The sequence below is a fragment of the Lissotriton vulgaris genome, unplaced genomic scaffold (assembly GCF_964263255.1).
Source record: "Lissotriton vulgaris unplaced genomic scaffold, aLisVul1.2 SCAFFOLD_4152, whole genome shotgun sequence".
Lineage (NCBI taxonomy): Eukaryota > Metazoa > Chordata > Amphibia > Caudata > Salamandridae > Lissotriton > Lissotriton vulgaris.
In genome coordinates, this window is record NW_028252650.1 from 43,767 (window position 1) to 62,473 (window position 18,707).

General features: G+C 44.3%; 1 protein-coding gene across 1 annotated transcript in view; it reads left to right on the forward strand.

The window, feature by feature from the left end:
• LOC147662083 (echinoderm microtubule-associated protein-like 4) overlaps positions 1-18,707 on the forward strand; it is a 133,666-nt gene that overhangs the window by 23,430 nt on the left and 91,529 nt on the right. The window contains exons 2-4 of the mRNA XM_086951124.1: positions 6,422-6,571; positions 7,884-7,953; positions 10,402-10,512. Of these exons, the coding sequence (XP_086807250.1) occupies positions 6,422-6,571; positions 7,884-7,953; positions 10,402-10,512 (331 nt within the window). The remainder of the gene's footprint in view (positions 1-6,421; positions 6,572-7,883; positions 7,954-10,401; positions 10,513-18,707) is intronic.

Here is an 18,707-nt window from a genome sequence, read left to right on the forward strand (position 1 = left end):
CGGACGTGGCGCAAGGCATCTTTCTGCAATGGGGAGAGCCTTGGTTAGATCTATTCGCCACCGAAGAGACCGCGCAATGTCATCAGTTCTGCGCGTTGGAGTTTCCAAGACTGCACTCGTACGGCGACGCCTTTCGGCGCGAGTGGAGTTGCGGTCTGTTATACGCCTTTCCGCCTATACCACTTCTGCCCAGAGTGCTGAAGAAGATCAGGCGCCACCGGGCCCAAGTTATCCTTGTGGCTCCGGACTGGGCTCGAAGATACTGGTATCCCGAGCTACTCAGCATGTCAGTCGGTCCCCCGATCCGCCTGCCCCTTCAGGAGGACCTTCTGTCGCAGCAGCAGGGGACGGTCCTCCACCCGAACCTGTCCAGTCTCCACCTCCATGCTTGGAGATTGAGCGGCGGCAGTTGAGGCCATTTGACTTGCCTCCTGAAGTCTGTGATGTTATTCTGGCAGCCAGGCGTCCCTCCACTAAGTCGGTATACGCCTGTCGGTGGAACAGATTTGTGGCAGGGTGCACAGCAAAGGCTGTGGATCCTCTTTCTGCCCCTCTTTCGGAGGTTCTTCTGTTTCTTCTTTCTCTTGCCCAGCAGGGCTCTGCTCTGGGCACTATCAAGGGCTACCTTTCTGCCCTTTCAGCCTTTTTGAGGCTTCCTGATCAGCCTTCTTTGTTCAAATCCCCGATTGTAACTCGATTCTTGAAAGGCATCACTCACATGTTTCCACCTGTTCCGTTTGTGATGCCTCAGTGGGATTTGAACCTGGTATTAACTTTTCTGATGTGTGCTCCCTTTGAGCCCCTTCATTCTTATTTTATTTATTTATTTATTTATAGTGTTTTATATAGCGCGGACAAGACCCGTGGGTATCAGAGCGCTTAACAGGTAAAGAATGACATATAACATTATCAAAACAATAAAACAAGCAAAACAAAATAGTTATGAGGTAGAAGCAGTATAGTGTATGGACGTAATTAGCTATATAAATTCCTAATGTCAAAACATATATCCATTATAATCGCATTAATAGCAACAAAAGTCGAGGTAGAAGGTTATACACTGTGTGGGCGTGATTAGATATATAATTTCCTAATGTATGTGCAAATGGCCTTAGATGGCTAGTAAGGCTTGGCTAGTGTCCTGATATCAGACCAAGCTCGGTGAGGTAGGGTTATATGGCATTCCAGTGCATATAAAGAATAATAAGGATGAATACATAGAGTGAGGTAGAGGTTATATAGTTTTGTCTGAGAGATATAGTTATAGGTATACAGGTATATGAGGTAGCAGTAGCGTGTCAAGCCTCTGCTTGTGCATAGCCACAGTCAATAGTCAGGTAATTGATCTTCCAGTTTTCATGAAGAGGACAATCCTCTGTCAGCGTAAATGGTCATCTCAGTAATCCGTAGATTTCTCTAGGTCGGGTATTTACTCATCAAGTGGTTCTTCAGTTCTCGTTTGAATGTTAGTGTATTTTGGATCTTCCTGATGTTTGGCGGGATTGAGTTCCAGACTCTGGGGGCAGCTCCAGAGAATGCTCGGTTGTAGGTCTTTTTCTTGTGGAAAAAGGCTGGTCGCAATAGCAGCTCTCTTGCGCTTCTATTTGTTCTGTTACCTCCTGATACCTTAAGTTTCTTGGCTAGGTATCTAGGGGTGTTGTAGTGGACCGCTTTATGTGTAATACAGGCCATCTTCATTTGGATTCTGGCCTCGTAAGGTAGCCAGTTTAGTGCTTTCAAGTGAGGAGATATATGATCGAATTTCTTCGATCCCGTAATGAGTCTTGCCGCTGCGTTGAGGCAGGCTTTTAATGGTGCTGTGGATGTTTTCGGTAGGCCAGCTAGTGTGGTGCAGCCGTATTCGATCCTCGAGATAACTAGTAATTGGATCGCCAGTTTTAGATCTGTCTCTGAGATAAAGGGTTTCAGTTTTCTTAAGTAATTCAGGTGGAAGCGGGCGCTCTTGGCCATTGAATTAATATGGTCTTTCATGTCAAGGTTTTCATCTAGTGTGATTCCTAGTGATTTGGCTGAGTTCACTAGGGTCGGGGTGCAATTTAACGCCGTCACCATTTTTGTCCATTCCTTAACTTCAGATTGGCTCCTTGTCGGTGAGATTAGCAGGAATTCTGTTTTCTGGGCGTTTAATTTCAGATGATTCATTGTTAACCATCGCAAGGTTTCCTTTAGTGTCTTGTTCATTAGGTCAATGTCCTCAAGGGAGGCGATCTTTATGTATAATTGCGTGTCGTCTGCATACATATGATAGGATATCTTTGATTTTTGAAGAATCTCCGTGAGAGGTTCTACATACAAGTTGAATAGATCTGGGGATAACGTTGAGCCTTGTGGGACCCCAATAGCATTGGGGCTCGGGGAAGAGATTACTTGATTAACCAGGAATCGCTGGGTCCTATTCTGTAGGAAGGAATTAAACCATTTCAGTACGTTTCCGGACAGACCCATCCTGTCTTGTAGCCTGGTCATTAGTACTTCGTGTTTTACCGTGTCAAATGCTGATGACAAGTCTAGGAGGATCAGTAGGCATGTTTGGTTACGGTCCAGGGCTTGTAAGGCGTCATCGACAATGTGCAGGATCGCAGTTTCAGTACTGTGTCCTGTTCTGAATCCTGATTGGCAATCGTCAAGTAGCGAGAATTTCGCTATATGTTGGCTTAGTTGGCCCTGCACGCATTTCTCAATGAGTTTGGCCAGTAGAGGGATGTTGGTCACTGGACGATAGTTGTTCGGGTCTGTTGCATCAGCTGTCGGTTTTTTGATGATGGGCACTACCTGCCCTGTTTTTAGGCAGTCAGGGAGAGTCCCTTGTGCAAGTGAGGCATTTATTATCTCAGTCCAAATTGGGACTAGCGTATGGCTGATTTCTCTTAGACACTTTCCCGGTAGAGGGTCTTGATAGTGGTTGTTTGGTCTGAGTTCCGCTAGCGTTTTGGCGATCTTTCACTGGTCGTACAGTTCAAATGTATCCCATATTGCCTTGTTTTTTGTTTGGAGACCCTCTGTTGAGACATTAGCCTCAATATTCGGTGGAGGAAGGGTCATCATGTTAGTTGCTGCATTTGTGAGTTCAACTTCTAGCAGCTTGGCTTTATCCGTGAAAAATGAGGAGAATTCCTCGCAGCTTATGGGAGTTTTAGTATTCTCTTGAACCGTTTTGGCGAGTTTGTTTGACTGTTGTTTTAAAATCTCGAAGAGTTTTCGTGGTCTGTTTATGGCATTGTCCAATTCCGATCTGATAAATTCTTTTTTGGAGTTGGTTATCTTTTTGTTATATTCGTTTCTTGTTTTCCTAAGGGCTATCAACTCCGGGGAGGAGGGATGTTGTCTCCATTTCCTTTCGGCCATTCTCAGTTTGCGCCTGTCCTCGTTCAATGACTCATTAAACCAGGGATTTTTTGGTTTCTCTGCGACTTTTTTCAGTTTTTGGGGCATGGTGTCATTGACGATATTACCGATCGAGGTTAAGTAGTGATCCGTCAGTTCATTGACATTTTGCTTATTGTTGGGTGGTTTCAGATCTTTTTCACACCTTTCAACCAGTAGTTCAATGTTGGCCTCTTTTGTGTCTCGGATCAGTTTCGTGAGCTTGCGAGGTTGCATGGTCCTGCCCTTTTTCATTGTAGGTATCGCGAATGTTATAGCGTGATTCTTGCCCTCTCCGTCTCCTGACTTTACAGACGGCTTTCCTGGTTGCCATCACCTCTGCCAGGAGAGTGAGTGAGCTCCAGGCTCTTTCTGTCCAACCTCCTTTCCTGTCCATTCATCCTGATAAGGTGGTTCTGAGGACTAGACCTTCTTTCCTGCCCAAGGTTGTTTCGGCCTTTCACATCGGGCAGTCCATCACCCTCCCTTCCTTCTTCCCGCCTCCGCATCCTTCAAAGGATGAAGAGCGGCTCCATCGTCTGGACCCAAAACGTGCGCTTTCATTTTACATGGATCGCACACGCCAGTTCCGGGTGGATGACCAACTGTTTGTTGGCTACGTGGGTGCGAAGAAGGGACGGGCGGTCTGTAAACGGACCATCTCTCGATGGGTCGTTCTCTGCATCAAAGCGTGCTACTCTTTGGCTCGGAAGGAGCCTCCTGTTGGGCTGAGGGCCCATTCCACTCGGGCCACGGCGGCTACCACTGCCCTGGGCCGGGGAGTCCCCTTGCAGGACATTTGCCAAGCGGCTACGTGGGCCTCGCTGCACACCTTTGCGAGGCACTACTGCCTGGACAGTCAAGTCCGGAGGGATGGCTTCTTTGGCCGTTCTGTCCTCCAGGACTTTCTGGTGTAGTATTGTATTGGTTCGCAGACCCACCACCGGGGTTGGTATTGCTGGGGTATGTATTCTAAGGTAAGGAATCTAACACTAACGTGTTTCTTTCAGATGAACAAGTTACTTACCTTCGGTAACGATATATCTGTAAGAAACATTAGTTATTGTTAGATTCCTTACCGAACCCACCCATCCTCCCCGTTCTGCGAACTGATACCTAGGGTTAAGGACATCCCTTTCAGGGCCCTAGTTTTTACATGGCACCAGTGTTGGTTCTCTCATGGCTCTGCGTCTCCTGGCGCGGAAAAGCTGTGTGCAAAGAACTGACGTCAGCGCGCGGAGGCGGCGTCTATATACTCCAGCGACGTCATCACGGCGCACGACGCCGACGACGGACGCGGAGCCGCAGGGGACGCCTGCAGACGACACCTACCGACGCGCAGGGGTACTGCTACGCAAAAGTTTCCGGATCCAGACTGACGCCTGGGGATATTCTAAGGTAAGGAATCTAACACTAACTAATGTTTCTTACAGATATATCGTTACCGAAGGTAAGTAACTTGTTCTTTACGTACTCTCACATACTTTTGTAATTAACCCCCAAAACCTGTAAAATAGGTATATTGAGGGACTATAAATATGAAATTAGTATAAATCCAAAGAATTGTGCCGCCTTTGCACTTTCACTAACGGATAATTTGGCTTTTTGTGGCCAATTTAAAAAAGCATCTAAGAGTAGGCAAACCAGTGTTCCTACACATACACTTAAATGCCTTTGTGAATAGGCCCCTCTGTGACACTTTAAAGGCGGCTATAAGTCTACTTATAGAACCAATCATTGTAACTGTGAGAAGGTTTGGATGCTTTCCTGTGATGTCATGCTTTTGAGGTACGTTTCTTGTGTCTGACAGATGTGATTCACAAACAGATTTTGTTTCCCTATATATTATAGTTGTATTTAAGGTAGGTTTTGCAAATTTGCATAGCCTTTTCTTTGCACCAGTTGCAAATGTCTGAAAACGTAACAAAAAATTGCAACGTTTTTTCTCTTTGATGCATTGAGCAATTTGTGACTTAAGACAAATTGGCTCACATATTCTAATTTAATACATACAAAATGGTTGTGCGTAAGAATTTCCCTCTGAATTGCAGTTATGCATAGAAAACCTAACTTCGAGGTAAATCTAAGAGCAAAATACGTACAAACATTTCCCTTTGGACATTAAAATGATTTGCAAAAGGTAATCTTGAAGAGACATATTCTTCTCATGTGTTGCACCTTGGCCGGGTTAGACTAGAATCAAAATAATTTTGTAGTTTGGTGAAAATTATCTTTTATTGTGGATACACCTTTGCACAGGCAAATAAAAGTGACAGGCATGCTGTAAACCAGAAAAAAACCTTAACCCACAAATAGCTTGAAAAAACGGACTATGCTACAGTAATATCTGCATGCCATGTTTCATACGCCAAGTATCATCAATGCTCTTTTGATTTGCAGGTTAGTAAAACTTCTCCGTGTGATCAATCAATCAATCAGAGCATTTAGTGATAAGTCATTGTAGTGCATTGTATGGCCTTGATTACCAGTTGAGTAGATCAGAATTTCACTGTGGTGTTTGCTTCATTCAAACATGACTGTCCAGATATTCCCACACCCAGTTTTCTTGGGTGCGGGATCACCAGACCTAATGTTACCAGTGATAAATTCTGGCAGGTAAAATTGATTTGGGGCTTCAACTTCAGTAGGAGGCAGGGCTCAGAACTTTGCCCCGACCATGCTTCTTCTCTGGCATAGGTGCTCCCAAAGTCCAGAGCGATTCTACCCTATCCGAATAATTCTTCCCCTCCCTCCCTCACAGAAAACTCTTCACACATTTCACACCTGTTTAGAGCATGGAAATTCCTTGACTGTACAGTTATTCGCCATTCCCAGAGGTTCGACTCGCAAGGAGTTTAACAGTGCAGTAATATTGATTTCATGTGGTCACCTTCTGCTCTTGTGATATGCACATTTCCCCTTTTCTGCTCACAGTTACAAAAGATTCTTTTGAGAACAGTTAAATAACAAACGCCGATTTTCCAGTTTCCAATTAAATCCATCAAATATACGGTCATAATCCTTGACTGATCTTAAGATATGGATATCGTGGGAGGGACTGTCGAGCCAATGTCTACCTCCTCCCCACCGGCGAAATTGTGTATTTCATCGCGTCAGTAGTGGTGTTATTCAACTATGATGAGCGAACGCAGAGGCACTACCTTGGCCACACAGACTGTGTTAAATGGTAAGTATGAAGTTTCAAGCCTTGTGTTGATCATGCATGTTATTCTGTTTGATGAATTAAACATGTGCACTCACAATTAAAGTAGCGCAGAGGGCTAAGTTGAGCACAAAGAGTATATTGTTAATTGAGCTATTGTTTAGTAAAATTAATATATAATTTTTGTTGCGGGTTTGCTGTGTCCCAGACAGTGACTTAAAACCCAGATAAAGTATAGGCAACATCCCTTAAGAAAAGTTCGGGTTTTGATTACTGTTAGCTGAATGTGATGTAAACAGTAACTATAATAGGAACAAAATGTTTATTTTTAAACTTTCACCATCCGTTATCATTTCAGATGGCTGTTTGTAAGAACAATTGCTTAAGACTTTTAATAAACAAGTCTTACCTCTGTTCCCCCCACTTATGTAATTAAACACAGAATTCAACAATCAGCTGAACAGTAATATCTAGCAAACGGAGATGGTTCATTTCTGACACCTGGGCAAGAGTTTAAACCTATCTGAAGTATTTTCAGTTAAAATGAGTTTTCCGATTATTTTATTTTTAATTTTTTTAATACCATGTGCAAAAATATCCTTGATGGTAACTTGATATATTTAAACTGAAAATGGGGATAAATAGACTTACAAACTCAGTTCTGGAAAATTGAAGCAGTGTTAAAAATGTGCAAATCCTGCTTTTTGTCAACTTTGTAAAGGTTTTTTTTTTATTGTTAACTCGTTGACCATGCTGCAAAGTTGGTGAGATTTAAAAAACAATTAGTGGGAGAAAATCCTGCAAAATTTACTTTGAAAATAAATTGGAAAACGCACCTTCATTATATTCTTCCACTGGTCCTTTCTTGTTAATTAAGTCTGCATGTCATATTTTGAGACCGTGACAGACCTTGTGAAGTTGCCAAGTCTGTCACTTTTGCAAAACAAATACCCCAGTAAATCCTGTTTATAGTGATTTTCTCTCGAACAATACAGAATAACCTGACATGTATTGGTACTAACGAGGGCAGCTGTCTATTTCTCATGCCCCTTGTTCTTTTATTCTGTTTTGCTTAAGGAAAACAAAACAAGCACAGCGTCATAAAAGTCCAGTAGTGGGCTCTAGAGAAGTTGTGCTTTTGTGCTAATTTCGAAGGATATCTGATCACCTGTAATGATTGTGTTAATATCCAGATTAAACAACCAGTAATGCCCGGCAGCGGGCTGCAATTCTACATTGCTTCACATGAACTGCTCAGCATTAGAGTCTTTAAAAAAAATGCAACTGAAAAGCAGTTTGTTGTCTCCTTGAAATGACCTTGGATGCTTTCTCCTAGTCTTGCGATCCACCCGGACAAAATCAGGATTGCCACCGGACAGATCGCTGGAGTGGACAAGGATGGACGGGTGAGTGAGGATGCAGCGACGACCGTGGGTGCCAGACACCAGCACGCTTGTGCATCCTTTTCCCACACACATGTGGTATTTGGAAGCCATTAGAAGAGGGGCCGCCTCCCCTCCGAGTAAACACGGTCATAAAGCGGAGGTCTCGCGGCCGACCCCCGAGCTGTGCACACTCAGCTGCTGCCGCGCAGTTTCCGCTTCTCTGCAGAGTAAACAGTGCCAGGCTGGCCGCTGGGACTTCAGTTTCATCGCTTCCTTCACTTTTCCGTCGCAGCCCTAAATGCGCCCCTACTGAATGACGTTAACTTAATTTCTAAATTCTATGCACTTTTGTTTTTTTCTTTCCAAGTAAAGTATTTCCTTGAGGTGCGTGGTTTTCGTGTCTTTTAATTTATTACCTCAAAATCTCGGTATGGATGAAGTGTGAAAAGTGTTATTAATGAGGTAGGTCCCTCAGATCAGAATAAGAGGCAATGGTTGTGTTTTGACGTTTTGGGTCGCTCTGATCTTTTTAGGGGCCTCGACAGTTCTTTTTGTAGGTCTTGACAGTTCATGTAGGTCGCAACAATTCTTCCTACACTTCCTGTAGCAAGCATAGTGCAACTGTTGGTTCAACTCTGACAAGTTTATCACGCGGGTTTTATGAAACAGCAGGTCTCTTACCTCTATGGTAAGGTCTGGTGCATCCTGGGTACATTTTCACACCCTTGACGTTCTAGTTAGGGCAGCGCCTCGTGTCTTTTTAAGGATTGAACCCAAAGAAAGCTCAGGGCTACCTGGCATCTTCCAGTCAGTTGTCTAGCAGGCAGCTGTAGTTTCACTTCTCAGCATGTTGTACCGGTCTTTGCGTTATTCTGCGCTGGTAGAATTTGCGTTCTGATCGATCAAGTTAAAGTCCGCTTCATTGACAGTTAAAATATAATCCCAGTATTATTAATTGCCCCGACGAAGCGCAATAGTTAAGCAATGTAAGTGTGATGGTTGGCGTTGGATTCGGTCCCACCCGTTTTCCTGGAGTTAAATTGTGCCTGATTTCCAGGGCCTTCCCCAGTGCCTCTGCTCTGAGGGTGGGTCTGCATGAGAGGTCACTGGAGCAGGTTTCATGAGTGAGCGTTGAGGGGTCGCCTGGTGCTGAAGGCAGATGCTGCTAAGAATGTGGCTGGTCCAGAGGGTGGCGGACAGATTCTGATTCAGCCTGTGGTGGGCTCCAGGCCGATTGACCTTAAAAGCTTCATAGACAGAAATAGAATCCGGCATTTTCTAATCTGTTGTTAACTGGCAATTTTAGAGCAAAAGCATTGTGGCTCAATTGTTTTATTAGTCTTTTGCCATTTAAATTCAGCTTTTCGATTTATGATAGACTGTGAGCAGTGGTCAAGACCACTGCTTCAGTGTCAGGCATGCAAAACACGTGTGCCAACTTGAACCCCTGAAAAAAGGACAGGGTGACTTGCAGCTTGGGTGGGAAGGAGCCGCGGGCTAGCACTGGTCCTGTTGTGTCTCCTCATCTATGGAGGAACTGGGGGGGGGGGGGGGGGGGGATTGACGCAAAGCTTCTCAGCCTTTCATGGTATACAAGAAAACACTCGTTCCCCACTCCAATTTCGAAACAATACTTCAAGTCCAGGCCACAGTGGCCCCACTCGTTTCATCTAATGGCATTCTGCTGTGATTTCAAAGAGCTTGGTGTGTTTGCATGGGACACGTCTTCTCTTTGGTGGAAAGTAAATGATGCAGATAATGGCAAGGTAGCTCAGCGAGTTGAGCGCACTCTTTAGTTCTGTGTGTGATTTGCAGCTCGCAAGATTGAACCACAGCAAAGCTGAACCAGCCTTCCAAGGTTGATTGTATAATAACACTGTACTTAATGACGTTATTTGTTAAGCGCTGTGGATAAAATCAGTGTGTAAATAGCAGTTTAATAAGGACGAAAGGGAAAATGATCTAAACTAGTATTTTAAAGGAGTGCTAGGTTGTGGGCCTAACTCTAGTAGGTGCAGATGATTGCTCAGCAGTAACTTTTATTCTAGCAGGAACATCTCACACATAAAGCACATTACACAGAATATGACCGCGCTTGTGTTCTGGTTCTGACCGGTGTTGGCGAGAATATGATGTGATGTGAATGAGGTAGAATGCCTGCTAACCGTATTCTAATTGTAATTGCATGTATGTAGCACTTACTACCCCTTGCTAGTGTTGAAGCGCTTTACTGAGGGCAGCACGCTGCTCCGGTATCCAACGCCAGTGGATAATCCAGTGGTGGTTGGTTACCGACATTAATGCTGCACTGTAAAGAAAACCATGTCATGCATTTGCTCCATTTTCTTTGGAGTGGGACAATATAAGTAGCAGGACGGTGACGTCCTTAGTTTGGGGGTAATGGGCGAGCATGCAGATGTTTGGTGGAGTAGCAGGGCCCTGTTTTTAACACATCTCCGCTTTCCGCAGCCTCTCCAGCCCCACGTGCGGGTCTGGGACTCCGTCAGCCTGTCCACGCTGCAAGTCATCGGTCTGGGGACGTTCGAGCGCGGAGTTGGATGTTTGGACTTTTCCAAAGCAGTAAGTACTTTTAATTCTACTTTTTTCCAATTATTTTACAAAGCGCTCGCCTCACCAGAAACTGTGAAACGCACTTTTTTATTCTTAAACATTTAATAAACGAAATGATTTGGATAAAGACGGCAAGGCATATTTTACAATTAATATTGCAATAAAAGTGTCTTAAATCGTAGAGGGTGAATCAGTAATGCATTTTATTATGGTTTATTTAACTTTGTACTCTAAAAATAAATTGCGTACTGGTAAATGGCACGAGCTTTGTGATCTGTGGCATACAGAATGTGTATGCCTAGAAAGAGTTGGCAGCTTTGGAAGCCGTACCTCGCAGGCTGGTGGATGGGGGTATGTTTGTGCCATCCACAAGGGCTTCAATGATAAACAGTCATTGGCAATGCCAGAAGGTCTGGTTATAATGTAAGGCACCCTTCATTCTCACAGGCACACAGCTCACTATGCACTCACATGGGCAGGCTCTTTTACTTCAAGAAAGAGTGTTTGCCTTCTCTGGTTTGGTGGACACAACTAAGAGTGTATGAGAAGGGGAAGGAGCATTTGAGAGGGCACCTAGGCCTGAAGCCAAGAGCTGAAATGTTCTGTGCAAGTGCCAGCAAAAGCCTTAAGCACCGTGCAAAGTGTCTTAAGATCTGTTTATTCACTCATAACCTGTGGAGGAAGTCCAACTGGAATTTAACAGAAGCACACAAGGCAGTGGCAGCTTTTGGCATTAGTTAATCGTGGGGCGGGGGGAGGGAATACAAACAAAATGGAGCATAATTCAAATAAAGAAAATTGCACTTACCTGCCGCTCTGACGGATGCCGCCTCGCACCTCTCTGACAATAGTCCACTCCAGCTGTACATGGCGCATGCTCCCAGATGCCAATTCCAGCGCTTCTCTCATGCAGGGAATACCAGCATGCGAGAAGCACTGGGATTGGTTGTAGCAGCCTGGTTTTCCGCTCAGACAGTAACTGGGAGTCTGGCGTTTCTCCAACCCAGCTGTGCCACCGAAGTTTGCATGGCGGTTTTGCGCCATGAAAAAGGCCACTCCCCCTACCATGCCTGTCGCAGGGGATTGCCTGGTCCTGCCCTGCTGAAGGCTCGAAGAGGCAGGCAAAAATAAAATGATAATAAAATGCTTATATCATTACTTTATTTCTCATTTGTAGCAGGGGGTGACACTCCTCCGCAATTACGGAGGAGCCGCCCTGACACTAGGGTAAATTAAGTAAATGTGTGAGCCGCATTTTGCTCAGTCTGAAAGTGACAGATTAGCTATTTAGGTAAGTTGAGCAAGACTGCATTCCTGCAAAAACAAACCAGAAGATTGTCATAGGAAGGACCCTGAGAAGACAATAATAGCAGTTCTTCTATTAGCCAATGCAAAATTATAGTACACTCTACTTCCATTCAGATTCAGTGGCAAGTGTAGCAAACCGTGTCGCACCGTGTATTCAATATGTACATCTGTCACCTCCTTGAGCCTGCGTGTAACTATGCCCCAGAAAGCCCCCAGATCCAGACACCCTCATGCTAAATGCAGGAAGTCTGCCTCAGCTGGCGCAGACCTGGGCAGGCAACCGGCCTGGTTTTATATAATCCATGCAGCCTCTTTGGTGAGAGATAAGCTCGGTGCAAGACCTAAAAGGGCCTCAATTTGAATCTTGCATTGCTGGAGATTCCTCACACTAGTGCGCAAGTCTTTTATCCAGTATTTGTCAGTCAAGGGCTTCCCAGGTCTCCGTCCCAACTTCTCCTAGCCACCATCCGGACTGCCGCCTATTCCGACGCAGCGCTCCAATTTAGCGGGAGATTAGCCATCGCGTAACTCTACCTTTTAGTAGTACCTCCAATGTGAGTGTGGTCTTTGGGGTCTGTGGGAAGGCAGTACCAATGTCACTGGACGAGTTTGGCAAAGTGTAAAAACTGGCATGGTCCCACCCAAACATGTCTTGTGCCTCCACAAACATGATGCACTTTTCTCCCAAGTACAGGGCCCCCAATGTTTTACAACCACCCTCGATCCACGCCGTCATGGACATTACCTCTTTAATCTGCAAAACTGGTTTGAGCCAACACAGCAGGAGTCGCTTAGAGAACAGGGGCCAGTGCAATAACCGACAGATCACTGGCTCCCATGTGCATGCTGTCTGCCACAATGTGTACGGGCAATGTTTATATATCCAAGCCCTCTCCATAAAACCGAGGGGCAGTTCATCCACTCCCACCATACCTACCAGGAGCCTCTTCTCACTGTTAGGACTCTCAGCGCACCATTGTGCAGCATGCGGCAATTGTGACGCCATATAATATATTTCCATATCTGGAAATTCAAGCCCTCCTTCTCCATGTTCTGCTTAAGCACTCGGAGTGATATGCAACTGCATTTACTGTCCAAGATTAGGGCTACTGAGAGGTCATCCGTTTTTTTAAATGCCGAACAGGCTATGGGGCACTGTGTGTTCTGCGGTCCATACAGACAGTGGGCAAAAACACCATTTTGGCAATCGCCAGCCTACCTGCAACCACTAGTGGTAATCTGTTCCAAACAGCAGCCAAGGCCTCTAGTGCGGTCAGGACTCTTCCCATATTGTACCCATACTGCTTCTCAGCCTCAAGCGTCACTTGGATACCCAGATAACGGAAGCTTTCTTTCTCCCTGCGTAGACCCAGGTCCGGGAGGTGGCCCTGATGTCCTCATTCCATCCTGCAATAGTGAAGATTAGGGACTTGGACACATACACTCTAAGGCCTGACAGTTTCTCAACTGTGTGCAGTATATCCGATAGAAGTGGCACTGAGCTCGTCGTGCTCCGTAGGTATACCAGGACATCGTCCGCATGTCAGGATACTGCATGCTCAGTGTCCACCACCTTTATCTCCCAACCCTGCAGCACTGCTCGCAGATACAGCACTGTAGCAGGGTTTCCGTTCTCCCACAGAACTGTGCACAGAGATCTAGAACCTGGGTGAGTTAGGGTGACCCAAAACTCACCTTTGTTTCAGAAATCCCCTTACCAAGCTAGCTACAGTGTCTCATCGGTAGTAATAACTTCCCAATGACTTAGACAATCCAGAACATGAACTTAGAGTACCTCAGGAATCGTGGAACACATGAACACTCTTTCGTTATATAATCATTCCAAACCGAAACTGGGAGGCAAAGAACACACGTGCAAGTTTGAAATGTTTATTTTTCAATGCAGCATTCTCAAACGCAGTATCTTGTATAATATCAACATACATATTATAAAAATCAGAGTCAGCAGCATAGTCACTAATCCACTAAAGCAGAAAGAAAATATGGCGTTTAAACATTTAATAAGCTCATGCTAACTTAACACAATATATAGAAACGTAGTAACCATATGACACCCCCCAATGATCCGAGGACGGTTAAAAAAAGAGAAAATATAAGCCAATACTCTATGAGAGGCAAAACATGACAGCAGAGTTCAATGATATTGAGCCAAGCTAAATGTATGTAAATGTATATACACTTCTAATAACAAAAATTATGTATGGATGCCTATAATGGCCACACAAAAAATATAAAAAGTCGAACTGAAGGCCTACTCCCAGTTCATAGGCCTAAAACATATGAAAATCGAATGTTCGTATTGAAAAAGGCACCATTCAGAATTACTAAAAAAGTCACGTGCCATAATAATGAAAGTCTTCAAAGTCACTCATGGGTTGAATGAATATGCAAAATAGGTAGCTACAGCTTCCAACATGAAATCACTGTCATCATCCGAAAACAGTTCAGCCATCCAATTAAGCAATGGGAAAGAACATACGTGCTCCTCCAACACCGATTCCTCTAGCAACATCAGAGGACAACTCAGTGGGTTCTCGAGAACGCTATGTGCCAGAAAGTCATGAGCCGCTGCGAATATGTCCCACTGACCCATTAGTCCATGCATCGCTGCCACAGCCATAACCCTTTCGCCAGAACAAACCAACTCGTGAGCAACTACGGGGCTCATCAGCTGATCAAAATTGACGTCAGGAGAAGTCGGTAAGCAGAGACACAAATCAATGGCCCAGTCGAAATCACAGCTCAGGCAATGAAACACAGGCTGGACACATGTGAAATAGGAAAATCTGAACGATAATCCAAAAGCCGTGCTTAAAGTCGCAAGCGGCAAGGAGCCATAGTAATCAAGCATCCGGTTGCGAAACAGCATAAGTAGGTGCTGAGCGTTTTCTTGCGCAGGATGGGCATCCATGTTTAATAAAGCAAAATATCACCAGTGCGCCTGCAGCCAAAGCCAGCAAAACAGGAAATCCTCCAAACAAGCTTGCGAATATAGAATGAAAGAATGCAGGGATAATACCAAATACTTTTTCAAACGTAGTCACGAGACCACTGCTAACTAATTTAAAAAAATGTGCCAGGCCTTTTGTGGAGGAGGCATATAAGATCTGATGAACCAGCTCGCAGAAATGAAACGGCAAGTCAGTATTTAAAAGTGCCTGCACCTCTGTGCGTGTGTTAGCTATGTGAAGGACATAAGTTTCGCGGGCAGAGCTCAGGGCCACTTGCTTCTGAGACAATAGGGCTCTTATACGGCTCAAACCATTGAACTCCGTTCTCAAGGTTGGTATTCGTGGCCAAATCGAAACATCTGAATTCCCATGCGTGGGTGGATATAACACATTCTTGCAACAAACCACCCGTTCTGATACAGTAACCACATATGCGATACCGACCATTAACCCACAACAAAGTTCGTTGTTCAAAAGTAAATAACTACCATTAGACAACAAAGTGAATGTGGGAACTATTGCAGGAACTGGTGTCCCCTTCAAAACACAGGCCAAATTAGGCTTGTCCTGATTACAAGAACCATGTAACTGGATGTGTCTGCCTATTAGTGAGCGGTCAGGCGACTGTGTACATTCTTCACCATTCAGATTCACTTCATTCCCCTCTTTTAGGCATCTGTAAGTGTATGGTAAAGACCATGTCTCATGGAGGAAAGCACTGCCTAATGGTTCATATCGCCCTATAGCTATATATTTCATACAATTTGTAAATTTATACAGAGCAAAAGGTAAGGTAATAATACCATGTATAAGCCATGTAGCAGCAGTCACCTCAGACACAGAAAAGGGCAAGGATTCTAATTTTTCAATGTGTAACATAGAAAATGATGCATCTCTCATTGAAAGCATGCGCTGTTTTTCAGTCAAATTAAATGGGGCAAATAGTGATGAGACGTTCATACTACTCCAAGGCACTCGACCAGATTTCAGAGTCTGCAGTGTCCAAGCAAACTGCATTACAGAACGCAATTGATTTTGACCATGATATAACACGGACACTTCATCATGTATAATGTCAACAACAGAAGACACAATATTGTTCAACGTGTAAATTTGGGAAGAAAGCGTGTTAATACTGTTATCAACAACTGCAAGTACTTTTTCTAAATTTGCTTGATCAATAGCTCTCAGGCGCTTAGCCGCCTCAATTTGAGAAACTTTCCAAATTTCATTGTAAATAGCATAAAGCCACCGTTTAGATCTACCTTTAGCTGGGCCTTTTATAAAATTGTTCAAATCCACATTATCATTTATTTGAGACAGATGTAGTTTAACTGCAGCTAATGTGGAATGTTGCAACCAATTCTGACACAGCTTTCCCACAGAATAAGTTGTGACAGTATAATCAGTTTCAAAACGGGGATCAGGTCTGACATGTGTGAACCCTTCAGCCAAACCCAGAAAACGACGTTGGCAAGAATCAGCACTCCTATGCCACATCAGCCAACCCTTGGAATCCAAACTGGAAACGTTAAAGGATGAATTGTGCAAAAGAGCTTGCAACTCATGAATGGACAAATCAGTAAAATTACCCCAACCTGAATATTCCTCTAAATCTGGGATGGTTTGTGTATTTAATTTTTTAGAAGTAGCCAATCCAAAGCATGTTGTTTGGAAAATGGATGAATTTAAAAACAACATGTGATTCGGGATGAGACATGCACGGTGCAAAGCCTCAGTGCCTTGTACCTGCCAATCTTTGGTACCCCAAACCGATTTAAGGTCAATTGTTCCTTTCCAAAACTCGTAGCCATCTACAGCCAACCTGTCTAGAAAGGACTTCGAATACAGCAATTTTGTATCGGTAAGTCTAACTTTGGACATGGACTTTTGTGTCATTTTAAAATAAAACGACTCAGGATTCGATGGATTAAAGTCTGTGAAATAAGTGTATTTTTTCAGAAACGTATTGGAGCTGCCACCTAATGGAGCAGGGCAATGTTCCCATTGTGTATAATTTACAGCAACCCTCCTTGAATTTGTCTTATGCAAAAAATGATTACCATAATGTTGAAAACAAAACAAATCACCATAATTAATAGAATCTAAATACAGATCCTCCGCATCGAAGGCTGCATAGTATTTCAAATCAGAGAATAATGCCTCTACGGCCTGAATATCCCAATCATCAGAACGTATATTTTGTTTAATCACATCTCCCATGTTTACTCTAAGCACATTTGGAACATTAATCACTTCAGTGGGCCCATGTATCTGAAACCTAACCACATCCCACACAATCCCATCAAGGACAGGCCAAGCTGTAATGTTGACTGTATTTAAGTTTCGTTTCAGTCTGTGCGCTGAATGTGAAGAGGAAAGAGGGGCCAATGTTCCATTAAGGTACCGAATTCCTGTTCTTTCTTTAACGTAGTGACCATCGATCAGGCGGAAAAAATAAAACACAAAACCAATTGACATAAAAAGGTAAAATGAAAATAAGATCAACCAAATGTATGTCCAAGGGGGAATTAAAAAATGTTTTTTAAACAACGTGGCACATTTTGCAATAGTTGAGGGTTTCTTTGAAAGTTCCGAAACAGAGTCAAAAGAGAATCTGGACCGGTCAGCCAAACGAGTTTGTAAATCAGGCATCGATAAATCAGCAGGATAGGTGTAGTTTAGCTCATCAATGTTAGTATCAGGAATAGTATTTAATAAAGGACTGGATATGGCAGGCATCTCGAGGGACACCTCCTGTTCTGCACCAGATGTAATAGCCAGCACAGAGTGCCTCACCATGGAAGGACAGGATACAGCCGGTGTCATGCTATGAAGAATCGGCCACCCTGTGTGTCTTGACATTGTCAATAGAAATAAATCTGTTTTCCTTACGACCTGGAAGTGGTGGTAAAATGACTGTTCTTGTGCCCTTCACTCCAAGAACTCGAACCGGTGCACGATATGAGGGACCAAACTCTTTCTTGTTATCGATCTTCTCTCGAACCAGTTCTCCAACTTGGGGTAGCCAGCCAACTACCGGGATCTGCAGCGCATCATCCGATGTGGAGGGCAAATGTTCCTTTGCAAGACTGTCTCTGGTCTTTTGTAGATTCTGTAAAACATTGCAATGTTCATCTACGTCAAAGGCCGTGGCCTGGGCCTTGCAGGCTAGCCCATCGAGGTCAGGGACATACATCTTGATACCAAAGAGCATTTCGTACGGGGTCCGCCCACCCAGAGACCTTCTAGGGAGATTATTAAGCGCACGCTGCACGCCCATGAGGTGGGCTAACCAGTTTCTGCCAGTGCCTATAACTCGAGCTGTCAAAGATTGCTTTAAGTCGCGGTTCATTCGTTCAACTACACTATTGCCCTCGGGCCTGTAGGGACTCGAAAACTTGACTTGGACCCCCATCGAAACCATAGCATCCTTATACGCCTTAGAGGCGAAAGCCGGACCCTGATCCGAATGGAAGGTACCACAGGCAAAAATTCCCACAAAGACTCGCAAATCCTTAATGTCAGTACGTGAATCAGCGCTCCGATGTGGCCATACCCACACAAAGGGTGTGCATGAATCAACTGCTACTAAGATGTACTTGTATGCAGTATCAGAAGAAAATGGACCGCAGTGATCCAAATAAACGCATCCAAGCGGTTTATTCGAGATGTACAACTGTGTCTGAGGCGGACGCGCAGCAGTTGAAGGCTTAATCTGCTGGCAAATGTCACATTGAAGAACATAATCGCGCGTCTGTTTGTACAGTCCCCGCCACCAGAACCTCTGTTGTAGCTGAGTTACAGTGGCTGAGACGCCCGCATGCGCAGACGCCACACCTTCATGAGCCGCTGTAATCAAAGTAGCCCTGCGATCCGAGTTGGGAACTAGACGTTCGCCAACATCAGGGATTTTCACATAAG